This window comes from Mchenga conophoros, linkage group LG2, assembly GCF_057382185.1.
Source record: "Mchenga conophoros isolate Kocher_MC1m ecotype Shallow Benthic linkage group LG2, M_conophoros_male_GT1.1, whole genome shotgun sequence".
NCBI classification, from domain to species: Eukaryota; Metazoa; Chordata; class Actinopteri; order Cichliformes; family Cichlidae; genus Mchenga; species Mchenga conophoros.
This window is the reverse complement of record NC_140527.1, coordinates 5258528-5281566: the sequence shown is the minus strand read 5'-3', so window position 1 is coordinate 5281566 and position 23039 is coordinate 5258528. Positions and strand designations below refer to the sequence as shown.

General features: G+C 37.7%; 4 protein-coding genes across 6 annotated transcripts; 3 read left to right on the top strand and 1 right to left on the bottom strand.

Moving 5' to 3' along the window:
* Positions 1 to 1736: 1736 nt before the first annotated feature.
* LOC146581578 (alcohol dehydrogenase class-3-like) lies at positions 1737 to 6056 on the bottom strand. The gene is made up of 10 exons (XM_085284027.1): positions 5965 to 6056; positions 5804 to 5853; positions 5490 to 5591; positions 5201 to 5351; positions 5022 to 5109; positions 4713 to 4932; positions 3707 to 3967; positions 3374 to 3506; positions 2500 to 2638; positions 1737 to 2009 (listed from the first exon to the last, which is right to left on the bottom strand). The coding sequence occupies exons 2-10, from the start codon at positions 5819 to 5821 to the stop codon at positions 1976 to 1978; spliced, it is 1146 nt and encodes a 381-aa protein (XP_085140153.1). The 5' UTR covers positions 5822 to 5853; positions 5965 to 6056; the 3' UTR covers positions 1737 to 1975.
* Positions 6037 to 9713, top strand: gar1 (GAR1 homolog, ribonucleoprotein). 3 transcript variants are annotated; one of them, XM_085284070.1, is made up of 8 exons: positions 6046 to 6153; positions 6452 to 6514; positions 6590 to 6670; positions 8352 to 8506; positions 8610 to 8669; positions 8748 to 8862; positions 9055 to 9180; positions 9283 to 9713. In XM_085284070.1, the coding sequence occupies exons 2-8, from the start codon at positions 6466 to 6468 to the stop codon at positions 9291 to 9293; spliced, it is 597 nt and encodes a 198-aa protein (XP_085140196.1). In that variant the 5' UTR covers positions 6046 to 6153; positions 6452 to 6465; the 3' UTR covers positions 9294 to 9713. The 3 variants fall into 3 exon arrangements, with proteins under 3 accessions (XP_085140179.1, XP_085140196.1, XP_085140187.1); XM_085284053.1 differs by having other exon boundaries at positions 6037 to 6153; positions 6452 to 6670; XM_085284061.1 differs by having other exon boundaries at positions 6127 to 6670.
* A 2373-nt stretch (positions 9714 to 12086) lies between these two features.
* LOC146581576 (alcohol dehydrogenase class-3) lies at positions 12087 to 16153 on the top strand. The gene is made up of 9 exons (XM_085284040.1): positions 12087 to 12207; positions 12741 to 12842; positions 13562 to 13703; positions 13814 to 13901; positions 14083 to 14302; positions 14731 to 14991; positions 15172 to 15307; positions 15700 to 15838; positions 15969 to 16153. Exons 1-9 carry the CDS (start codon positions 12190 to 12192, stop codon positions 15991 to 15993), a joined length of 1131 nt encoding a protein of 376 aa, XP_085140166.1. The 5' UTR covers positions 12087 to 12189; the 3' UTR covers positions 15994 to 16153.
* A 694-nt stretch (positions 16154 to 16847) lies between these two features.
* On the top strand, positions 16848 to 21902 carry LOC146581575 (eukaryotic translation initiation factor 4E-1A-like). Its single transcript, XM_085284014.1, has 7 exons — positions 16848 to 16970; positions 17744 to 17847; positions 18135 to 18230; positions 18905 to 18968; positions 19448 to 19561; positions 19854 to 19993; positions 20281 to 21902. Exons 1-7 carry the CDS (start codon positions 16875 to 16877, stop codon positions 20393 to 20395), a joined length of 729 nt encoding a protein of 242 aa, XP_085140140.1. The 5' UTR covers positions 16848 to 16874; the 3' UTR covers positions 20396 to 21902.
* The last annotated feature ends 1137 nt before the right edge of the window (positions 21903 to 23039 follow it).

Sequence of the window (23039 nt, the reverse complement as noted above, 5' to 3'; positions counted from 1 at the left end):
AAAAATTAAAATTAAAAAAAACTTTTTTAAAGTAATGTCTTTTACTTTTTGAATATACATAAATGTAATCATAAAAATGCATACAGCTTGATTCCAGGTAGCAGGAATGTGAAAATGATGGGGTGAAACAGCTAAACATCGGCTGCTGCTTTCAGCGAATCTCATCGAGTCAATGCCACTCCACAAGACAAATAATATTCAACCGCGTCCTTCTATTTCCATTACTAATTCTTTTGTGTTCAGAGAAACCTTTTCCATATGACATGAAATAACAAACAAAGACCAATATAGCATATTCTTTTTTAAACCCACATAGACTGTTTTCTGCCTACTATTCTTATATTCTTAGCATATATAATGTGCCATCATCCTGTCACACAGGAATATAGCTTAATAAATATGAGGAAATCCCTTGATCCCACTCTAAATGTTGTGAAAAGGCAAGGCAGCATGTTTTGATTTTTTTCCAGACATACCTTTATTTGTGCCATGGCATTTACCTCAAGTATCGTGTCTAAAAGTCTCAGGAAAGTAATGATACCAAGAGAAAACGAAAAGAAAATCAACAGAGGGGGGAAAAAACATGTAAATATCAGGGTTGGTATCTCTTATCACTATTCAACTCCATGCTCCTTCATGCTAAAAGATTGTATCCAAGAAATATCTGCAGAAAAGCTGTACAGATGAGTGAAAAATATGACGAGATGGACAGTTAAGGCTTTTCAAATGCATACAGTGCTGAGGTTGTAATTCAGATAACATGTCCTCCCTGTGTCTGGTGCACAATGCTGTGACAATTCCAGAGGTTACAAGGATCAAAAACAAAGAGGGGAAAAAAGAGGTGGGAGACTTACGGTCGTCACTTTGGATAGTTTTCCCATGGATGAGGCAGATATTTGGACACATGTCCGCAAGAAAGCCTTATAAATCTGTGAGCATGTCCAACATTTATAGATGACAGTGCCCAGTCACATAACCACCTGTCAAAACTTGTCTTCCTATTTCTTTTGATCTTCCCCTCTTATCTCCTTCTACTGCAGCATTATGTGCATTATTATGTGTTCTATTTCTCGACAACATTCTCTACTTTGAGGGTTTTTTAGTAACAGAAGGTGACCTAAATTGTATAATCTGTGATTGATAGCATACAGGCAGAGGAGAAGGAAAGGAAGGAAGAGCACCAATTTATTTTCCATTTTAAATAAAGATGGAAAAGTGAGGTAAGTGCCAAGGGTATTCATCTGATCTGAATGGAACTTCAATAAAACAAATTCCTTCGGCAGCTATTTCAGCTCTTCACTGGGAGGCATTCCCCAAACAACCTTTTGTCTTCTGTCCTGACAGCCCACAACTGTTATTCTAGCCCTTCTCTGTGACTCCCATTTAAATCAATATATAATATTACCAAGGACGAAATTTGGTAAGCCTGACCACATGAAGCAGATGCTTCTTCATGGTTTATGACAGATTCAGCTACTTGGTTCCTGTGTCTTTTAGAGCACCTTCTATACAAGGGTATTTAATTACAACTATTGCTGTACATTGATATCTGGATTAGAATGACCATCGTTGCAGCTTCCAAGCATGACAAAAAAAAATTGCCCTGATGTTCCTGCAGATGCTGTATATTTATAAATTACAACCAATTTACAAAAAAAAAAAAGAAGTAAACATTTTTGTGTGATGGATCATGATAAACAAAAACAATAATCTCAGAAATCCACATGAATAAATCATTCTTTGCACACTGAAAACCTGTTTTTATTGAGATGATGCCTTTAGTGGACCTAAACATCAAAGCTTTTACACGACTGCCATCTAGTGGCAGATGGTGGCATGTCATTTCCTACAAAGCCGAGCATGGAAAATATTGTAATTGTCAAACTAACACAAAAATGACAAAAACAATGCAAAATGTTATAAAAGTGACAGAATACTTCATTTTATGAGCAGACATTAAAGGTTTATCCTTTGTTTAAGAATCTTGAAGGCTGACGACAGTGCGGATGCTAAGAAAATAAAAAGAAGAAGATGAATTAATATCGAAGTTTCAATTCCCAACAGAACCAAAACATCCATCCTACAATAGAATTGCAATGTTTATACAATTAATCAATCCAGTGGACATTACTACAAACATTATCCATTTTTTTAAGCCACAAGTCACTGTTCTAGCTTAATCAATGTGAATATTTGGATGTTTTAAGGTCTCAAGGTAATCAAATACTTAATCAATAGAAATATTAAGGACAAACTATACCAAATAGTATTTAAATTTTAATGTCCTGGGAAATAAGTTTCTGAAATTATTTCTAAAGATCAATCAAATTGAATCTAGTGATTTGTTTAACCAAACAGAACATGTTAGACAGACGTTAAAGATTTGAAAATACTTTTCTTACATACACAATTTTGTCCCTATATAGCAATTCAGCCCCAATATTTATGGCTAAGTAGACTTTTTCGTTGTTGTTTATGTACACATATGAAAGGTCTCACCTTTTACCACTTTTTAAAAGGTCAAAGGCCTTATTGATTTGAACCAGCGGGAGCTTCTCCGTAATAAACTCATCCAGTTTCAACTTGTGATTCATGTAGTCATCCACCAGTTTAGGCACATCCTTCACACTCTTCCACCCTTTAGAAAAAGTTAACAAGCTCAATTTGTAAACATGTTTTCATGTAATATGAATTGCATTGTTGTGAGACCGTCCTGTGGACACATTCACAGCCAGTTCAGTGCACATCAGATGTGAGTTTGATGTGCTCATAGTACATGAAACATATGTAAATGTATTGTTACAAACTGTAAAAGTGATTATATAGTTTATGTAGGATATACCTAACTGTCTGTTCTCACTGAACTTCTTCTTATATACGTTTTGAACTCAGGAACCAAAAACTGATGGGTATTTTGACAGAAATTTAGACGATTCATCGATTGTTTAATTTGTTAACTGAGCACAACTCAAGACTTTTTACAGATTCTATTTTTTGGGGTTATTCTTTGGGTTATTAAATTGTACTTCAATAATATTTAGGTTCAGGAATGTTGATCAGAGAAAACAAGCAATGATTGTTTTTAATGCTTTACCTAAAAAAATTACAAAATAAAATTCTAATGCCAAAGCATTTGTAATATAATTTTTAACACATTTTAAATATTAATAATCCAACAGTAAGGTTTTTTACTCCAATATAACATTCGATTTTGCACTGAAGGGCAACATTAGGGACAGTTTTTCAGGATGATACACTCAATTTTATGTTCATCACTCAATTCCACAATTACACCAGTTACCATAAACCTGTTGATGCGTTATGAAATGCTGTTAAATAATCTAATATGTATGGTAATTTTTTTTTACTTCACCTCCAAAATAAGTGCCCTTTAAGGTACGTCCCATGAGAAGCTTTTCAACTGAAATGCTCATTACTTCTGTCTCTGTCCATCCAGCAATGACGCAAGTACCCCAGGCATCTCTTGTGGACTCAAATGCAGCATTCTAGGGTGACAGAAGCAGTTGCTTAGCTAATTATCATTTTGTATTTGTATCATTATAGAACTGTTTCACTTGTGTCACTTTTGCAAAAGAGATCAAATCTAGGTTAACAAGGAAGACATTGTACAGTGTATTCCAATTATAGTCACAAGACTTAATTTGCATTGAACAATCGCACGCCAAATTTCAAATGAGGCACCCACCATGATAGCTGGACTTCCAACACACTCTAGCGCATAGTCCACACCTCCACCTGTCTTCTCCACCACAACCTCTTGGATAGGCTTGCTGTAATCTCTTGGGTTTATGCAGTCTGTCGCTCCAAACTGTCGGGCTTTCTCAAACTTGTCAGGGTTGATGTCAACCCCGATGATCCTTCTCGCCATGGCAACTTTGCAACCCATGACAGCAGCCAGCCCGACAGCTCCAAGCCCAAAAACGGCACACGAGGAATCTTTTTCAACCTGAACGCACAAAAGTTGGAAGCCAGTCAACTAACAATTCTTAAAGATCATTTCAGCATTTTCACAGATAGTTTTTACAGTAAATATAACATTTAGAGTACATTCCTTTAAACGCATACATGAGATATTATCAGGTCTGTGAATCTTGATTAAAGTTATGTCTAAATAAATAACGCATGCAAGGATTTCCACTCATTTTTAGTTGGTTTCTTTTTAGTAAATGAGTACAAAAGTGTCCTGATTTTGTCATTTTGTCATTTTATTTATGTGTGTGTGGACCTACTTTTGGCTGCTCCCTTATTCACAAAGGGTCACCTCAGTGACTTTGGCAATTTTTAAAGCAGATTTCTTTCCACATGCAGCCAAAACGGGAACATTTATTTCACATGTTATACAAATGTGTAAACAATTGCACTACTTTGCATTATTTGAATTTGTATAAAGTAACAAATTAAAGTAGTTGACATGTACACCTTATCCTGAAAACTTAGAGGCACTCATGCCATTTCTGCCATCTAGTGTTGATATTAAATGACTACAGTCTTGCAGCATATTGTAAGACAGGCATATTGTAAGACAGAAAACTTCCAAATACAAATATCACAAATTTTTCCTTTTTTTTGGTTAAAATATGCTTGGCTGTTTATATATTGTCATGTTTATCAATATATCTTTTCAAATTTGTTGCTTCGTCACATCTGTTCTAAGAGTATTAGTTTGAACCTTTAGAGTTCAGTTTTCTAACCTTGCCTGCATTAATAGCAGCTCCATAACCCGTGGAGACACCACATCCAAGCAGACAGACTTTGTCTAGCGGTGCATCGCTTCTTATCTTTGCAACCGAGGTGTCGGGGACCACAGTGTATTGAGAGAAAGAACTGACTCCAAGGAACTGGTAAACCTGCTGTCCCTTGCAAGATATCCTGCTAGTCCCATCAGCCAAAACTCCAGCTTGCATATTTGTCCTAAAAACCACAAAGAACAGTATTTACGTGAACACATTTTAAGTAATAGAGTAAACGTGGTTGTCTCAAAAATGGGGAAATAAAATCACCAGTTTTTCTTGCAATGATTTGTTTTTGGACTTAGACAGCGTTCACATTCCCCACAGTATGGCAGAAAAAGAGGAATAACTTTGTCCCCTGCGAAAACAGCAAAACAATTATGTAAGTCTGAGAAGAAAAAAAAGAGAAATAAGACAAATGTCATCTGACTGGTTGTGGCGCACTTTACCCGGGGAGAATCTGGTGACTTCTGGGCCAGTGCTCTCCACTATGCCAGCTGCCTCGTGACCAAGTACCAAAGGGAATGGTCTGAATTTCATCCCTTTTCCAGTCTCAAACAGGTATTCCCAGTCTGTGTGGCACACACCTGTGGCAACAACCTGTACAAGCCAAATGATGTGACAGTTTTAGGAAGTGGAAGTGTCTGTGGTTAACAGTCACACTAACAGGAAATTAGATTAATCATATGCAAATCATATGTATTGTCATATTGCTGACAAATTTGAGCTGTGCCCAACCTTAATTCGGACTTCATGAGCTTTAGGTGGTGCCACCTCCACTTCTTCAATACAAAGAGGCTTCCTGGGCTCCCACGCAACAGCTGCCTTGCATGTGATCACCTAAAGGGGAAAAAACCCCAAAACAAAACAAACAAGTTTGCAAGGATGAGTGACTGTGTTTGGGCGCTGTTACAGATGGAAACAAACAACGAACACTCTCCATGACAGAAAACTTTCGAATGAAAAGCAGAACCCCCAAAAAGCAGCAGTAGCTGTTTATAAGACAAACAGTAAAAAAGAAAAAAAAAGCTTAAAAACAACTTTTTTCTTACCTTTCCAACTGTTGCCATTGTTGACAGATGCTGTCTTCATATAAAACAGCCTGTATTTAAACAAAATAATTTAAATAAAGGAATAATTAAATCTTCACTTATCACCAAAACAGCTGCGAGTTACATTATATCAACATTTGAGTGGGTAAGGTTGAACTGACCGAGTCAAACAGCAGACAGGTTGCACCCTCTTCTAATTCTAGTTTTTCTTCAATGGTTTAGCTCTGTCAGCGCATTTACGACACTTTCCGAGACTGCCCGGTGCCTTTACGGCACGTTACGGTCACACGTGTTGTAGTCGCATGGAATTTCGGCAGGGCGGTCTGAAGTCTAGCCACTCGGTCAAATTTGTGAGTAATTTTCTTTGTTTGTGCAAAAACAGTGTTGCGCACTTTTTCGGTGTGTATGTTTTTAAACGACTACGTATCGTGTTGGTTTATGTTAGAAAAAACAGATGAATTTTCGTACTTTGAATGACTGAGTAATGCTAACGTGAGCTAACGACTTCAGCTAGCATAAGAAAGAGCTTCCAAGTCGGCATAGTTTGCCTGAATCATGGGCAGGCTAATTCATTCATAAGTGTTTAGCTTCAAGCATGAAATCACGTGAGCTGTGTCGTCTTTGTGTTTTCGTTATTTCTTATTACAGAGCATTTGAGGAAAATGTCGTTCAGAGGAGGAGGAGGACGAGGTGGTGGCGGATTTGGACGAGGTGGAGGAGGATACGGTGGAGGCAGAGGTGGTGGAGGATTTGGACGAGGTGGAGGAGGATACGGTGGAGGCAGAGGTGGTGGAGGATTTGGACGGGGTGGTGGAAGAGGGGGTTTCAACAGACAGCAAGACTATGGACCTCCTGAATATGTTGTTGGTAAGCCCAGTTCTAACAAAACGCTAAACCGAGTGCTTCTTTATACACATGTGAAGCTAAACTTTTACCACAGCTTCGCGTGAGTTCTCAGCCATTGAGATACAAGTAAACAGTCTTGATGTTGCCAAAACACTGACTCTGTAATATTACCATTACACAGTTATGGAGAAATGGTGTGGATGAGTAGGCTGTGAGAATTTTGTCATCATCAAAGATGGAGACTATCCAAGGATGTGGAAAACAAGACTTGTCCTGTTGCCTGTCTTCTGTCTCTTCTTTTCTATGTTTGCTGAAAAGTCACCAGGAACTAGTCTGTGCAGTCACAAAAACAAACAAAAAGAACAGGCAGGCATGCAGATGTCCACGCACACCATCTTGCTTGAATCTATGTAAAGCCCATGTAACATATGTAAGATGACATTATCAAGCCAGCATTTACTGTGTTAATTACTTTGTGGTAGAGTCCTGGCAGTTTACATGCGGTGCCAGTCACGATAGAAACAAACAAAAATACCAGAAAGTTTTTTTTCCCCCTTCTGGGTTGCCACTCTATGCTTTGTCATTTTTATAATTGTTCCTCTAGTTTTTCCACATCTTTGTACATTACCCTAGTGTCCATTCCAATAGTTTTGGCAATCTCCCTCCAGGAATTTTCTGCCGATTGTGAGTCCGTATTATGGTTTCTATTCCTTTAACAGATCCTTACATTGTTATTCTGTCATTGACAAATTCTAGCACTGCATCAAAAAAGTAGCCAGAAATGCATAGGAGAAATCAAAGGTATTCAACAGGCCATTCACGGTTGTAGTGGGCAGTGTTGATGTGACATGTAATTAAGTTTCTGGGGAGGTGCATGTCAGTTTATGAGGGTAGGTTGCATTATAGGGTTTCTCAGTGTCTGCGGCTATGTACATTGCCCACTGAAGCATACGTTTCCAGTCAGTGTTAGCAGGCAACTCTAAAACAACGGTGGACCTTTGGGTGTGTGTGAATGGTGAACTTCAGTAGATATTCTATGTGACGAGAGTATGAAATTAATACACCGTGTGTCACCTACATGAGGCATTCAAGATCCAGTTCATGTTAATTAACTTTAACTACATGTTTCCAAGTTGTCCCAAAAACACCAGAAAACCAAAAAGATGTTATATAATATTAGTAATAGTAGTGGTGATAGTAGTAGTAACAATAGTAATAATAATATGAGCAATATGTAAGTGTTTAAATGCAAACTGCATTACAGACAATCTTTTATATATTTAATGATCATCCCACAAAATGTGAAAATGACATGCTGTACCAGGAGTTAGGGTGCCATGGAATATATTTTTAAGTCCACATTGTAATATTGTTAAAGATGTGTCTGTGTTTCTACTCATTGGGCTGTTCAAAAACAATTTTTTTCCAACTTATTTGAACTTTGTTTTTATATGTTTATATTCTAGTGCCTCAAAGTCTCTGTTTTAGCATATATTCTGGGTCACTTCCTTTAACCCCCATTTATTCCCTCGGCCTCCAAAGAATTTCAGACTTACAGAAACCTTGTGCTGGATGCCCATAAAGTGAACTGCAGAGCAGTCAAGCATATGCTGACGTATTATAACCAGACAGAAATTTAAATTGGGTGTCAGTCATGGTATTGCACGTCTTAAACTTTAACTGTGTTTCATTGTCTTCACAGCAGTGGGAGAGTTCATGCATCCATGTGAAGATGACATTGTCTGCAAGTGCACAACAGAGGAAAACAAGGTTCCCTATTTCAATGCCCCAGTGTACTTGGAAAACAAGGAGCAGATTGGAAAAGTCGATGAGATATTTGGCCAACTCAGAGACTTTGTAGCCTTTCTATTGTCTTTGTTTTTCTCTAAACCTTTGATTAAGTAGGGGATCTGTTTGACATTGTCAGTGTTCTTGTTGCTTCCTTAACCCACCTTTGCAGTATTTCTCAGTAAAACTTTCTGAAAATATGAAGGCATCTTCATTCAAGAAACTACAAAAGGTACCAAAAATGTCTCACTAAACTTTTCTAGTGACTAATTTAATATCTTAGATTTCTAACCAAAATGTTGTCTTTTAGTTTTATATAGATCCGATGAAGCTACTACCACTGCAGAGATTCCTCCCGAGGCCACCAGGAGAAAAGGGGCCTCCAAGAGGAGGCAGAGGTGGAGGAAGGGGTGGTGGTCGTGGAGGTAAGATGGCATTCTCATTTTAATTTAATCTTCTGGCTACGTGTTTAGAATATATAACAAAACAGACATTTTTGTTTTTCTTTAGGAATTCTGCTCAGTTTTTGCTCAGTATTTACTTTTGTAGATTGAAAATGGAAAAAGCCTAATGCATGCAAGAGTAGTTTGATTAATTTTACTTTCTTTTTGTCTCAGGTGGTTTTCGAGGAGGCAGAGGTGGAGGTGGCCGTGGTGGAGGAGGAGGCCGTGGTGGAGGAGGAGGCCGTGGTGGAGGAGGCTTCAGAGGAAGAGGAGGTGGCGGTGGTGGACGTGGATTCAGAGGTTGGCAGGTTTTCTATCGTCTTACAATGTTTTGGTTATTTTCCCTGATGTGACACATGGTTTATTATGTCTGAACTTTGTTGATCTTTTGTTTTCTTATAGGTGGGAGATGATCTGACTCTGATGGTTCATTGTGACCATCACATCCTTATGGTCACTCTCGCAGCTAAAAGGTTATGATCTGTGTCAGATCCTGGCCTGTTGGACTCATATGAAGATTGTCTCTATTTGTAGAGTTGATTTTCCTGTTCTATTTTAATTTTTTTTTTTACCAGTTTTAGAAGATTGCTGGATCTTCAAGATTTGTATTTAAAATGTATTCTTGTAGCTGGAACCTTTTTGAGTCATTTGTGGGGATTATTGTATATTTGTGAGAAGAATGACAGGCGTTCGAACGTATTCACAAACCTCCATGTCCAAATGTCTTCATGTGCAGGATGTCAGACGTGTTTTCAGCTAAAAACATTGGTAGTTTGTAATATAAAGAGTTACCATTGCAATCAAATGCCTCAATTAAAAAATGTGCTTTGTAATTGTGTGGCTGTTTCTTTATCATTCAGCAGTTTTATCCACATAGAAATTAAAAGAAAAGAAACAAAAAAAACCAGGCACAACTATGTTTTTACTTACTTTGGGCATCTCCTTGCTTATAAGTCACCTAAAAATATGCTCTATTTAACTCAAGTTACAAACCAGTGGAGGTTATGTTTCAAAACCCCTTTAAATTAAGGCTGAGAGAATCCTTCTGCTCATACTGGGTTCCTTGTAATGGCAAGAAGACGTATCTCTTGTCCTGCATGAGTAGGACTGGATGACTTGTGACTTGGGGACAGTTTTGTCAGTTCTTTTTATAAGACTGAAGTGGGAAACTCAAAAGAGGAAGTGATCGATATCATGTTCTTTTGACTTGTTTTGAATGCACTGAGTGACAAAAACAAACGTGTCTTATTCATTGATGTGTTATGGGCTTAGTCTGTGGTTTCTGTTTGGCATGCTTTTAAAAAGCAAAAATATACTTAAAACGATGCAGGTGACGGTTTCACGAGATTGAGGCTGGACCATCTGGCTTGTCCATACTTGCGCAGCACATTGAGGTAGTGCACTTTTATAAATATCTGGGTGTCCCACTGGATGAGAAGTTCTACTGGTCACTGAACACTGATGCTCTACACGAAGGCGCAGAGCCAGCTGGTGGGCAAGCCAACTGTGCTTGGCAGGAGGCTGGATACTTAAGACTGTGGTTGTGAGGGATACATTGAACAAAATGAAAGCTATAATGGACAACAGCAGACACCCGCTCCACAGCCTCCTGACTGGGCAGAGGAGCAGCAGTGGCATACTGCTGCAGATCTGAGTGGTTCAGGAGGCCCTTTGTCCTCACTGCTAGTTTAACTGGCAGTTTTTTTAACTGGTGAAAGAAGTTTTCTTAGTTGTTTTTTTCCCCACACTGTAGTAGGATTCTTCTTTCCTTCTGATTTTTGCAGGTAAAAAATCAATAACTGAAACTCACATTTTTATATCTTTCTTATATAAGTCTGGCATGTTACAAAAGCCAACTCAGCTTGTTCAGTGTGAATCTTGTTTCCTGTATCTGGGCACAGTGTGTTGATCTATGTCTCAGACTAAACCCTGTGAGTTTCTCAGTGTAACAGAGTAACAGCTGGACAGCATTCAATCAACCCTGGGTTCTGGATGAATCAAACCTAAACAACCGAGCCTAAATAAGGACTAAAAGCAATTCTAATAAATTATTTTATTTTATTTTACTTTTTAAAAGGTGCGAAATGAATAATAAAGGTGCTAAATTGAAAACAACACCAATGAAGTAATTATTCATATAGTGCTGAAACAAATGGTTTGTGACTCTGACTTTTAGATTTATATTGAGGCTTAAAAGCAGATTTGGAAGAGTGTGCTGTACTTTGAAACAAGCTTCAACATATCAAAGATAATTTCCTTATCTAGCTTTTTTTTTTTTATCCTAACATCATCAACATTATTTACATGAAGGAGGTGCTGCTGGCAGTATCTCACCAATCAGAAACAAGGACAAGACTACTGGAAGTAGAGTGACTGATTTTAAAAAGGAAACTCTGATATTAGGAAAATATGACGAGGTTAAACACAGAATACAGACTGAAAACACCAGAGTGTGTACGGTATGTGAGGAAATTTAGAGTCTGGTAGGGAGGTCAGCTGTGTAAGGTTGGCATTTAGGCATTATATATATATATATATATATATATATATATATATTTTTTTTTTTTTTTTTTTTTTTTTTTAATATTTGTATGACAGGTCTATCATAAGTGAATTTGATAGCTTATAATTGTTATTCCAAATTAAATTTTAGATGTGTGTGAAACAGTATTTCAGCTGCATGCCTGGTGCTGCTTAACTGCCATAAGTGAGTGAAAATGAAATATAAAAACAGAATTCAAAACACAAATTGCATTGTAATCCTGCTCACTCTTTAAAGACACCTGAAGCATGTTTGGTCAAGAACATCATTTATTATTGATGTTGACTGGCACCGTTAACAATTGTCTAGTTTAACACGAAGTACTAAGATGTTCAAGTTCAGAGTTAGTACTTATTCCAACTGTACAAATATATCAGTAAACTTTTAAAGATAAACATAACATATTCTCCAGCATCCAAAAAGCAAAAGTCCCCACTGTCAATGATGACATTCAACAATGACTGAACTTATTTCTGAAAAGTGTTTAAAAAATAAAAGATTGCAGCCTACATGTTTTCATTTATTAATTCGTTTTATTCACAAGTATTTTTTTAAATATTTTTTTTAAAATTATTATCAGTAGTAACATAAGTAGTACCAGCAGCATGCAACTATTTGAAATTCTTAAGCGCCCTTTTTTGGCCTATTTTCTTCATTGCTCCCAAATGCGTCATGCGTACGCTAGTCGTTCTCGTATCTGATTGGTCCGAAGGTTAACTCCTTTACGGCTGCTCAGTGGCCCGTCTTCTTCTCTAGAAACAACGAGCATGGAGACAGCTGGTGAAGTGAGTACTGTTCACAAAGACTGTGTAAGAAATATATGAAAAAACAAACAAAACAAACAAAGTTTCCGTTTGTGCATTAGTCGTAAAGTTGCCTTAAAGTTCAAGTTTATTGTAAACCTGGCAAGTTCTGTAAGCTAGCATGCACGCATTAATTTGCTCTGAATGAAGTACAAAGAATCACTGTTCGATTACTTAACAGGGAACTTTGGTGGGTCAGCGGCAAATGGTTTTTTGCAAGTAGCTGCAGCACTTAAAAGCCATAGTGATAATAGTGATGGCATGGTTTAAAAAGCATCAAGACTGACGGCGCTATTGGGGGTTATGTAGGCTGAATACTATTAAAGCAAACATCAGGAAGAATCTTAGAGATGCATAATCTTTGACAGAGTGCAAAGGCTAACTACGCTGGGTGCAACTAGCTCGATCTGCCACAGGGACTGTAAAGCTGGAGCCAACCCACAGCTGCAGCTACTCACTTGACTTGGAAAAACATGCACATGTAGACATGGAAAAATACTGTCCTTTGCCTTCAGGTAATCAAGTGCAAGGCAGCTGTTGCCTGGGAGCCAGGGAAACCTCTTTCTATTGAAGAGGTGGAGGTAGCCCCACCTAAGGCCCATGAAGTTCGCATTAAGGTAACTCAGATCATCAGACTCGTTCATAAATCTAAAGCCTGACTTGACTGCAACTGAATAAAAACACAAAACAAAACTATGTTCATTTTAGATTCATTCAGTATTTGTGTATTCTTTTAAGATATGTTGCTATAGTCATGTGATAAATAGCTTTCATAGGACTCTAGGCAATCATTTGAAAAACTACCTTTACTATTCCCATAGGAATTAAGAGGGTAAGTAGCAGCCGGGTGCTGCTAATCAAATGCACTTAATTAAAGGATCATCAGCAAGTGTAGCTTCCATTATTAAAGCAGATTTTTTTTGGCAGTTTGCTTGTCTGAAGTATTTATACAGTGCTAGAAGTTTGGACATGGCTTTTCAGAATGGGTGGAAAGAAAAGAATGAAGCTGTTGCAATCATTGAAAGTCCAGACCGCATCCTTAAGAGAGCTTAAGAGCTGTGCACAAACAAGGAAGAGTCCTATGAAAGTGTTATTTGATAAGCAGAAAAATAAACACTTTGTTTTTGCTCTTTATTCTTTCAATCCCATCAACCCCAGGCTTTTGCTTTTAAGGTTTGAAACCACATGTTAAATTAGTCAGTGTTTTTTTTTTTTTTTTTCATAAATAAGGTTTAAGTTCAATTCAACATAATGTTTTAAATTTAGTACTAATATTATACTCTTCCATCCAGCAGCCATGCCTGACGTGAACTTTAAGTGACACTGTGTCTTTCAGATCTTTGCTACAGGCGTGTGTCATACAGATGCCTACACGCTGAGTGGCAGTGACCCTGAGGGGCTTTTCCCTGTCATCTTGGGACACGAGGGTGCTGGAACAGTTGAAAGTGTTGGCGAAGGTGTTACCAAGTTCAAGCCAGGTAAACAACTGCCAAACAAAACATTAAAACTTTAATATTTTACTTCTTGGTATACTTAGGAATAAATATTTGTTGCATGTGGGTTGTTTTTGTCTTGTTCTTTTTCTAAGGTGATACTGTCATCCCGTTGTATGTGCCTCAGTGTGGTGAATGCAAATTCTGCAAAAACCCCAAGACTAACCTTTGCCAGAAAATTAGGTAATGTATGAAGGCCTATTTCCGTAACCTTGAGGTGCTGAAGTCTACTTTTGTGATAACAATTTCATTAAAGAAAGATGCCCCACCACAGGGCAACAAAAGCTCAGTCAGAACAGATTATGTTTTCTTTGCACATTTCATCATGCTAATCTGCACATTTCCTTCCCCCTTCACCCTGCAGAGTAACCCAGGGTCAGGGTCTGCTTCCTGATAAGACATCACGCTTTACTTGCAAGGGAAAGCAAGTGTATCACTTCATGGGGACCAGCACCTTTTCTGAGTACACTGTAGTGGCTGACATCTCTCTGGCCAAGGTGAATGAGAAGGCTCCGCTGGATAAAGTGTGCCTTCTCGGATGTGGCATTTCTACAGGATATGGTGCTGCTCTTAATACTGCCAAGGTGGGAATGACATGACGCTGCTCATCAGCAAAGACATCGTGCAAAACATTAGATTTCATTGGAATATTCACAATCTTTTTACATGTTTGTCGCAGTCTCACCTATAGAGTAATAAGAAAATAGTTGATAGATTCTTTTTTCTTAGTTTGCAGTTTCACACAAATAGTTTTTGATGTGCTAGCAGGTCCTTCAATTTTAAATGATGTATTCAGGTATTTACAGAAAGAATAATAAAGGAGGCAACTGTTAAGATCCATGTTTCAATTATTGTGTGTTTTTTACACACACACTTAAAAAACATAAGAACAGCAATAGGTAGGCCAAATCTATTTTAGAGTTCATACTTGGATTATTGTTTATATGGTTATTTCTCATGTAGGCACAACACTTAAACTTTCACATTTGTATTCTACCTCATGCTCACTCAGGTTGACCCTGGTTCCACATGTGCTGTGTTTGGCCTTGGAGCTGTGGGCTTGGCCGTTATAATGGGCTGCAAGGCTGCCGGAGCAACCAGGATCATCGGTGTGGACATCAACCCTGATAAGTTTGAAAAAGCCAAGGAGTTTGGAGCCACTGAATTTGTAAACCCAAAGGACCACAGCAAGCCAATCCAGGAGGTTCTGGTGGAGATGACTGATGGGGGTGTGGACTACTCATTTGAGTGCATTGGAAATGTGCAAATTATGGTGAGACTCAGGCCCACCAGCATGCATGATCCTCATGCATGCTAGAAAGATGTGTGAAAAAACAGTGCACATTAGAATTCAATTTTTATAGCACTGTGGTGTAACTTTGTAAGTAGTGTACAAGGTAAGTTTAAAAAAACAACAACATTATTGTTGTTTGGGTTTTTTTGTGTGTGTCAGAGAGCTGCTCTGGAGGCATGCCACAAAGGTTGGGGTGAAAGTGTCATCATTGGTGTAGCTGGAGCTGGACAGGAGATCTCCACCAGACCATTCCAGCTGGTGACAGGTCGCGTGTGGAGAGGCACAGCCTTTGGAGGTAACGGCCTGAGTTAAAGAATTTATTTTAAAGTGCTTAATATTGTCTGGCTGCAGCTTTCGTCTTTATTTTGTGTATTTTTTATAAGCATAACCTTTTATTAAGTGGAGTCAGATAGGACACATTGTTTTGTAATGAAAACACAATCTATAATGGTATTTTATGAGCCTTATTGTTGTTGGCTAATGTGAAAACTGGAATGCATATGCTGTTTTTAAACCCATAGATTCAGCATGTTAAGTTTTGTAGCTTCTTTTAGTTGTATTAAGACCTATTATTTATCTATTTTATCTATGTAATTGGTGCTTTGCCTCAACACTTTCAGTAAAATGGTTCAGTCATGCCTTACTGATATTGGCAGTTGTAAAACTGGTTTTGTTGTTCACCCTCAGGGTGGAAGAGTGTGGAGAGTGTTCCTAAACTGGTGGAAGATTACATGAGTAAGAAGCTGAAGGTGGATGAGTTTGTAACCCACACACTGCCCTTTGAGAAGATCAATGAGGGATTTGACCTCATGCATGCTGGAAAGAGGTGTGGAAAAACAGTGCACATTAGAAATTCAATTTATAGAAGTGGCTCTGTAGTGAATGTATTTTGTTGTTGAACTGCAGTGCCTTGCATCCTTAGCCTAACTTTCTTTTTTTTCCCCTTCTCATTGCAGTATCCGCACAGTGTTGACTTTCTGAAGTGCCTGAAAGAAACATCCTTCACATCCAGCTTTTAAAGAGTCTCCTGCCATAGTTAAAGCACTTGTTTTGATAGTGTACTTTTGACTGTTAGATGTTTTTACTAACAGTAAGATATGTTTGACTGATCCATTTCAATTAAAACCTCTGTAAAACCAAAGGTTTCTGCTTTTCTGTTGGTTGTTGGCTGCTCTTGAGCAGTGTCTTTCAGTGACATTTAGTTGGTTAATATCAAGATGGCAATATTTAATCATTAATTTACATAAAGGCACCAATATTTGTTATATTTTGGAAGCACCTGTTAGATAATACCACAGTGAAATAAATTAATAATTAAGAATGTTGCTTACATACTGCAATATGGTCTCACAGGTCACTCACTCATATTTCCAGTTCTTGTGTATCATATAATGGACAATGGATGTCATACTTTTTCCTATACAGGTACAAAATGAATTTAAAAAATTGCCTTTGCGATATTCTAATGTCTTGTGCATCAGGGTCTGTATAAACTGACAGGCTGTTTGGGTCAGAGGCATGCATAGTCGAAACACAAGAACATATATATACACACATACACACACTGATTTTCCTAAATGCAACAACACATTTTAGGAATAATTGTCCATATCAAACTGTTATTTAGAAAAACATCGACAAGTTCCCACTGCTACAGTGAAATATTCAGTCTTAACCATAAGATGATTCTGTTTTCGCGTAATGTACATAATTATTATGAATACAGTTTATTCAGTGCGTTCGTATCACTTCAGAGTTTATTTCCACTAACCACTGTCCACGCTATCAAACCTGAAGGAGGATGACGTTTTTCCCCCTCACACGTTGAACCAATATTTAATTTTGTACGTATTTGCTTGCGCATGCGTGTTGTGCTTACCATACGACCCAATCCAAGCTATTTTAACACACGGCGAAAAACTCAAAGTGATTTCCAGAAGATGGCGACCGCACTGGTGGTGAGTCCCTTTGCTAGAATAGGTTATATGTGGTTCTTTATCTTTCAAACAGCACGTTTATGGAGTATTTAATTAACCAGCGGTAAAAGACAACTAGGCGACAGTTTAGTCTAAATAATCGAGAGTCTGAGAAATCTTGTAAACTTTACTTCTGACAGGTAACAGAACTCGCTAGCCAAGCAACTTAGCGTAGTAAATTATAGCCAGTTGTTTTTAAAATCTTAATATCAGCAATATTGCTTGTAAGACCATTTACAGTAACTGTTTTTAAAGCATCGTTTACGCCGGGTTAACACTGCGTTGACTGGGTATATGCCCCGGTCGGTGCCCTGAGTTGAACTCAGATACTTGTATGAATGAGAGGACACCGGTAACGACTCTCGTGGGTTCCAGCTAACGTTAGCTGGAAACCAAATGTTGGTCAGTGTGGGGAAATGTGTTTAAGAATGAGCTAGACATCTTCTCTATAATGCAATTTAAAGTGGCAAACGATAATAAATGCTACCCTTTGAGAAAACCTATTTCTTTTCTCAAGTTTGCTACAAGTCTGTAGATTCAAGCCATTTTACGTCAGCATGGTTCCACGGGGAGGTGGAGCACTCAACAGGGCTAAAGAGGCCCTGAACATGTAGACACGATAGCATAATGTGGCATGGGTTGAAACGACAAAATATCGTAAGACGTTAAATTACTAAACCTCTCAGACACCGTGTGCACACACTTGGTTATAATCATTAAAATACCAAAACAACTTGCACTTCTTTTTCTTCTAGGTGTCAAATTCCGTTCCTGCAAATGGTGAAACTGAGAAATGTGAAACAGCTGTTCAGAAGGTTGTGAATCCTGAAACGTACATCAAACACCCACTACAAAACAGGTAAGCATTTATCCACGTCTGTCTTTTCTTGTAGAAGTATAAATCGATACAGCTTATAACATTCATGTATCATTCTACCTTATGTATAACAGTTGCAAAAATACTGAAGACAGTTAAACTGTTATATTCCAGTAGTGTGAGTCTCCTTAAATGAATTTTGCTGTTATATAGTATGTGTGAGGTGGTAAAAGTTTGCAAATTTTTCTTCACTACCAACCTGACAAATGTAGACAGTATGTGGTCATACTCTGTAGTAAGACGTTTGTTTGTTTGTTTGTTTTTCCCAGGTGGGCTCTTTGGTTTTTCAAGAATGACAAAAGCAAAACGTGGCAAGCCAACCTTCGTCTCATCTCCAAATTTGACACTGTGGAGGACTTCTGGGCGTACGTTTTTGTTACTTGTTGAGTTCATGCCACTCAGTATCATAGACTTAAATGCAAAGCTAGAATTATAGTATGGATGGGTTTCTGGTTTTTGTTTTTGTTTTTTTGAGCAAAAATGTTGATGATAATTCCTGTTTGTGTTGGTGTGTTTCAATGAAATTCAAATTGGCCTATTCGTTGAGGAGAGGTTGCATGTATTCATATGCTATGCTCATTATACTAAGCTTGGAAAAAAGCATGCCCATCCTTAAACTATAGATCCTATAGTGTAGTCTCTGGGCCAATGGTGACCCTTAGAAGTTATGAACCACTGTAAATTTTATTTGTCGCAGAGTTGACGCCTTATTGTGATGGCATCTCTCTCCTTAAGAGAGAGAGAGAAGTATTTCCTGTGTTGTCTTCTGTTCCAGACATCACAACAGACTAAACCTTCCTAACACTGCCAAATCCAGCTTGTCACAAAATATGAGCCTCACAGTTGAAAAAACAAAATAGACTCTCTACAACTTAACTAACAGTGTTTGATGTTTATGTTTGTCCTGCGCAGCCTTCAGTCATATGCTGAGTCTATGAAATAGGAATTTATTTTTTTTTGTGTGTTGTGCCAAGACGAGCTGTGGGTTGCTGGTGATGCATGAAATTAATTTTCTTTAAAAAAATGCTTTCTTTCTTAGATTATACAATCACATTCAGCTGTCAAGTAACTTGATGTCTGGCTGTGACTACTCTTTATTTAAGGTAAGAAGTGCTTTTGTCCCTTTCAGGACTTGCAGTATCCCCATGTAAAATGACATTTTTCTGGTATTTCCTATTCTCTGGTTCACAAAAGTTGTTTTAGTAAACACTGAAAGTGGACCCCACCTATCGAATAATCAGAATGGAAAGGAGCATCTTCTGCATTAGGCTGACAAATGGCGTAGTCCGTGTGCATTGACTGGTTTATTTCAGCTTTTCAGTTTATTGAAATGCTTCATCCAGTCTTTCAACAGAAAAACCTTCCAAAATTTAAAATCCCACAATAGAGTATTTATTTATTTTTTTGTCTTTTTTCCTCTCCCCGCTGTCATAGATGAGGGTAGTTGTGAGCATACAAGTGTCTCAGTAATTCAGCTTCATGTGACTTTAGTTAATACATTAGTTGTCTGTTAATGTATTAATTTCTTGATGACTTGTTTGCAACAGTGATGTATGTGGTGTGGGCTTGTGTTTGAATACAGGATGGGATTGAGCCCATGTGGGAAGATGAAAGGAACCGGCGAGGCGGCCGCTGGCTGATAACTCTGTCCAAGCAGCAACGTAAAGTAGACCTGGATCGGTTCTGGTTGGAGACGGTATGTTGCGCCCTCTTGTATTTTTGTTTGCTCTAACAGAGTCATCATTCTTTTCATCTATTGGCCTTGTACACTGTGTATGTTTTGACACATGGCAATAGGAATGTACAGTGTAAATGGGTGTAGATAAAAGGATGAGTTCCATGTAGCAGTCTTTTTTTTATAATAGCAAACCACAACTGTGACAAGCCAGTGAATGCTAAGTACACAACTTTTCAGGTACTAACTGCATGTAAAACAAAAACATGTGTCCACAATAACAAATCTTTTAAAAATTCATATTTTCCTGCAGCTCCTGTGTCTTGTTGGAGAAGCTTTTGACGACTACAGTGACGATGTTTGTGGAGCTGTCATTAATGTTAGAGCCAAAGGTGATAAGATGGCTATATGGACTACAGACTATGAAAATAAAGAGGCCATCACACACATAGGGTAAGTTGAAAATGCCACAATTAAAGATGAGGGAAAAAAATCTGAGCACATTAGATGCTGTTGTGCAAGTTTTTGTTCTTTTGTCTTTTCTCTCTTCTGTCTAGAAGTATGATTCAGAATGATCTGTAGTATCATATAGTATTAGTCTTGGAGTAAGAAGCCTGTTACAGGAAGATATAACAAATGTGTGGGTTTTTTTTTTTTTTTTTTTTTTTTTTTTTTTTTTTTTTTTTAAATGACTGAGTTTGTCTCATAGCTACTATGTAAAATGTCTTTGCTTTTTTTAGGCGTGTGTATAAAGAAAGGCTAGGCGTCCCACCAAAAGTGATCATTGGTTACCAGTCACATGCAGACACGGCCACAAAGAGTGGCTCAACAACCAAGAACAAGTTTGTTGCCTGAGGATCCAAGGATTATCAACCAAGCCTTCCTGTGTTTCCAAATAGACTTTTTTTTTTTTTTTAAAGTGAATGTAACTTCGATCTTTTGGAAAACATTGGGGGAAAAGGGATAAAATTGTTGTTTTTTTTTTTTTTGTTTTTTTTTGGTTGGTTTTTTTGGTCACTTATCACATGTTTGGGACACTTAAGGAGACTGTGTGATAAAGATGCCTTTTTCCCCCATTTGGTTCTCAATAATTTGGTGTATTTTTAGCTATTATTATTTTTTTTTTTTTTTTTGTTAAAGTACTCAACATTAAAGGCATATGCAATAAAAACATGTAGTTTAATAAACTGGTACTGTACTCCTGTAGCAAATTTCCAGTAACGGCATAGGGATTTAAAATGTTTACATTGGAATTAAAATTAAACAAATCCAAGTAATGTGTTGACTTCAGAGGCTACTCACTGTAGAAGCAAGGCAATACTGACATCGTTGCCGTTGACCCACTTTGGGTGTCACTAAAGTCACGGTGGGGTTTTTCTTTTCTTTCTTTTCTTTTTTTTTTTTTTTTTTTTTGAAACGCCACCCAAGCATGTTGTGCAATATATTTGTAATTTTTTTTTTTTTGGGGGGGGGGGGTTCATGTGAGTGTCTAAAGAGTTAAAACTTCACATCTCTGTAAGGACATCAACATCAGTGTTCCCATGATAGATAAAATTTATTTTCTTTGGCCAAAGTATGTGTTCGGTGCATGTGTTTTCCAAAACATGCGTGTTATACAGCATTTGTTTCTTGAAGTGAACAGCCGGGCTGCTCACTTTCTTTGCACGGTATTTGTTTCTAGAACATGGTTAAGCTTTGTTAAACAATGCAAACAGTTATTTCCATTCCACATTTTTGTGACAAAATGAATATTGTTGGATAAAACGGTGCCTTTAATGTAAATCCCTGCCTGGTATTTCTGAAATGTACAGAGCGGCAATGTAAATAAACTTGTACAGTGGCTTTTTTTTTTCTGTTTTTTGTCAACATGGTGTGCTATAAACTTGTCAGAAAATGTTTTAAAGCCTCTACCAAAGCACTCAACAGTGGGTTAGGAGAAGTTACTTTTTTTTCCCCTGCATTGCAAATGTCTATTATGAAAGAAACTGATTTCAGGGGGAAAAAAAAAAAGGTTTGATTCTTGTGTCCAAACTTAACTTTGCTGCTTCATGATGTTCTTTTTTTGGCATGGTGTTCATTCATTGAGGAAAGCCTTGTGCTTTATTTTTTATTTATTTTAATATTTATTTTTTTAGAGACGCACTGCTAAAATGCTTTCAGCCTTAAATAGTGTTTTATGAGGGTTTTTCTTTAATCCTATGATACCCTGTTCACCATTTAAAAAAAAAAAATAATAATAATAATAATAATAATAATAAATAAAATAATAATAATCACATTACTTTTCTGAGATCCTCAGACTCGGTATCCTAGCATTAGGATAAGACATTGTAAAAACAAGGTTTGATATTTGTTCTTCAATAATTAAAGGTTTACACGAAGCAGCTGTAAGTGATGATCATCATAAAGTTGCCCCTGTTTCTTTCTCGAGCATTGTAGGGTTTGTGTTCCAATTTTGTTTGCTGGTTTTATAACTACAGTCTATTGAGGAAGATTAAGCGGTTTCAGTGGGAACCGCTGCATCACTAATTTATGGTCCGTGCCTTTATTAGGCTGCACAAATTGCAGTTTAAGGGGGTTTTAAGTAATCTATGACATCAATTGACTGATACTTTAGAGCAACAGCAGCTTAGGCCCTCCTGTCCATTTGAAATAAGCATCCTTGTAATTGACACAATCTATCTGGTCACGTTTTCACACGTGACAACTTGGAGGAAATTAGAAGAGAGCTACAGGAAAGTCTCTTGAGGTCATAAGAAAAAGCTTTACCTCATCAAAAGTATTCCTTGTTGAAAGCTTTGGAGCATTTTCATTTTGCTCCCTGGTAGATATTCAAAACATTATTTGTTGATGTTGAACAAGTGAAGGTAATTGAACACATTAAATCTCTCTGCTTTAATGCAGACCAGAGTGACTAGTAAATGTTCTGCAGTTAAAAGGCACTGTTAAATGTTAGCTGTGTTCTACAAAGCCCTTGACATTATGCTTCTTTTCCACTCATTCACATGCTTACACCAATAGTAACAGAGCTGCCATGAGTGCTGCTCACCACTGGGAGAAACTGCAGGATCATGGTCTTGCTCAGTGGTACTTGAGCACATGAAAGGGGCAGGGTATCAAACTGCTAACACTGCAATTAGTGGTTAGCTTGTTCTACAGCCTTTATATTTCATATATTTGCAATGCAGACAAAATACATATGGCCCCATGAATCATGTCTAACCTCATACCTCAACCTTTGGATGGTGTCACCTTGGACTCTACTGCTACTCCAGTACTGCCATTTTGGACCAGGTTATGTCCTTAAGCTTACACACTAAACAAACTACTACTACTGCTTTCCCCAAGTCTGTGCAGGGCTGACAAAATATTGTTTGTATTTGACTGACACTAAAAAAAACTAGTGCATGGATTTACTTCCAGGGTGGACACACAGAGTAATTTCATACTGTCAAGTTGTCCTAAAAACTCCTTGCAGCAAGAGTTCTGACAAGGCACT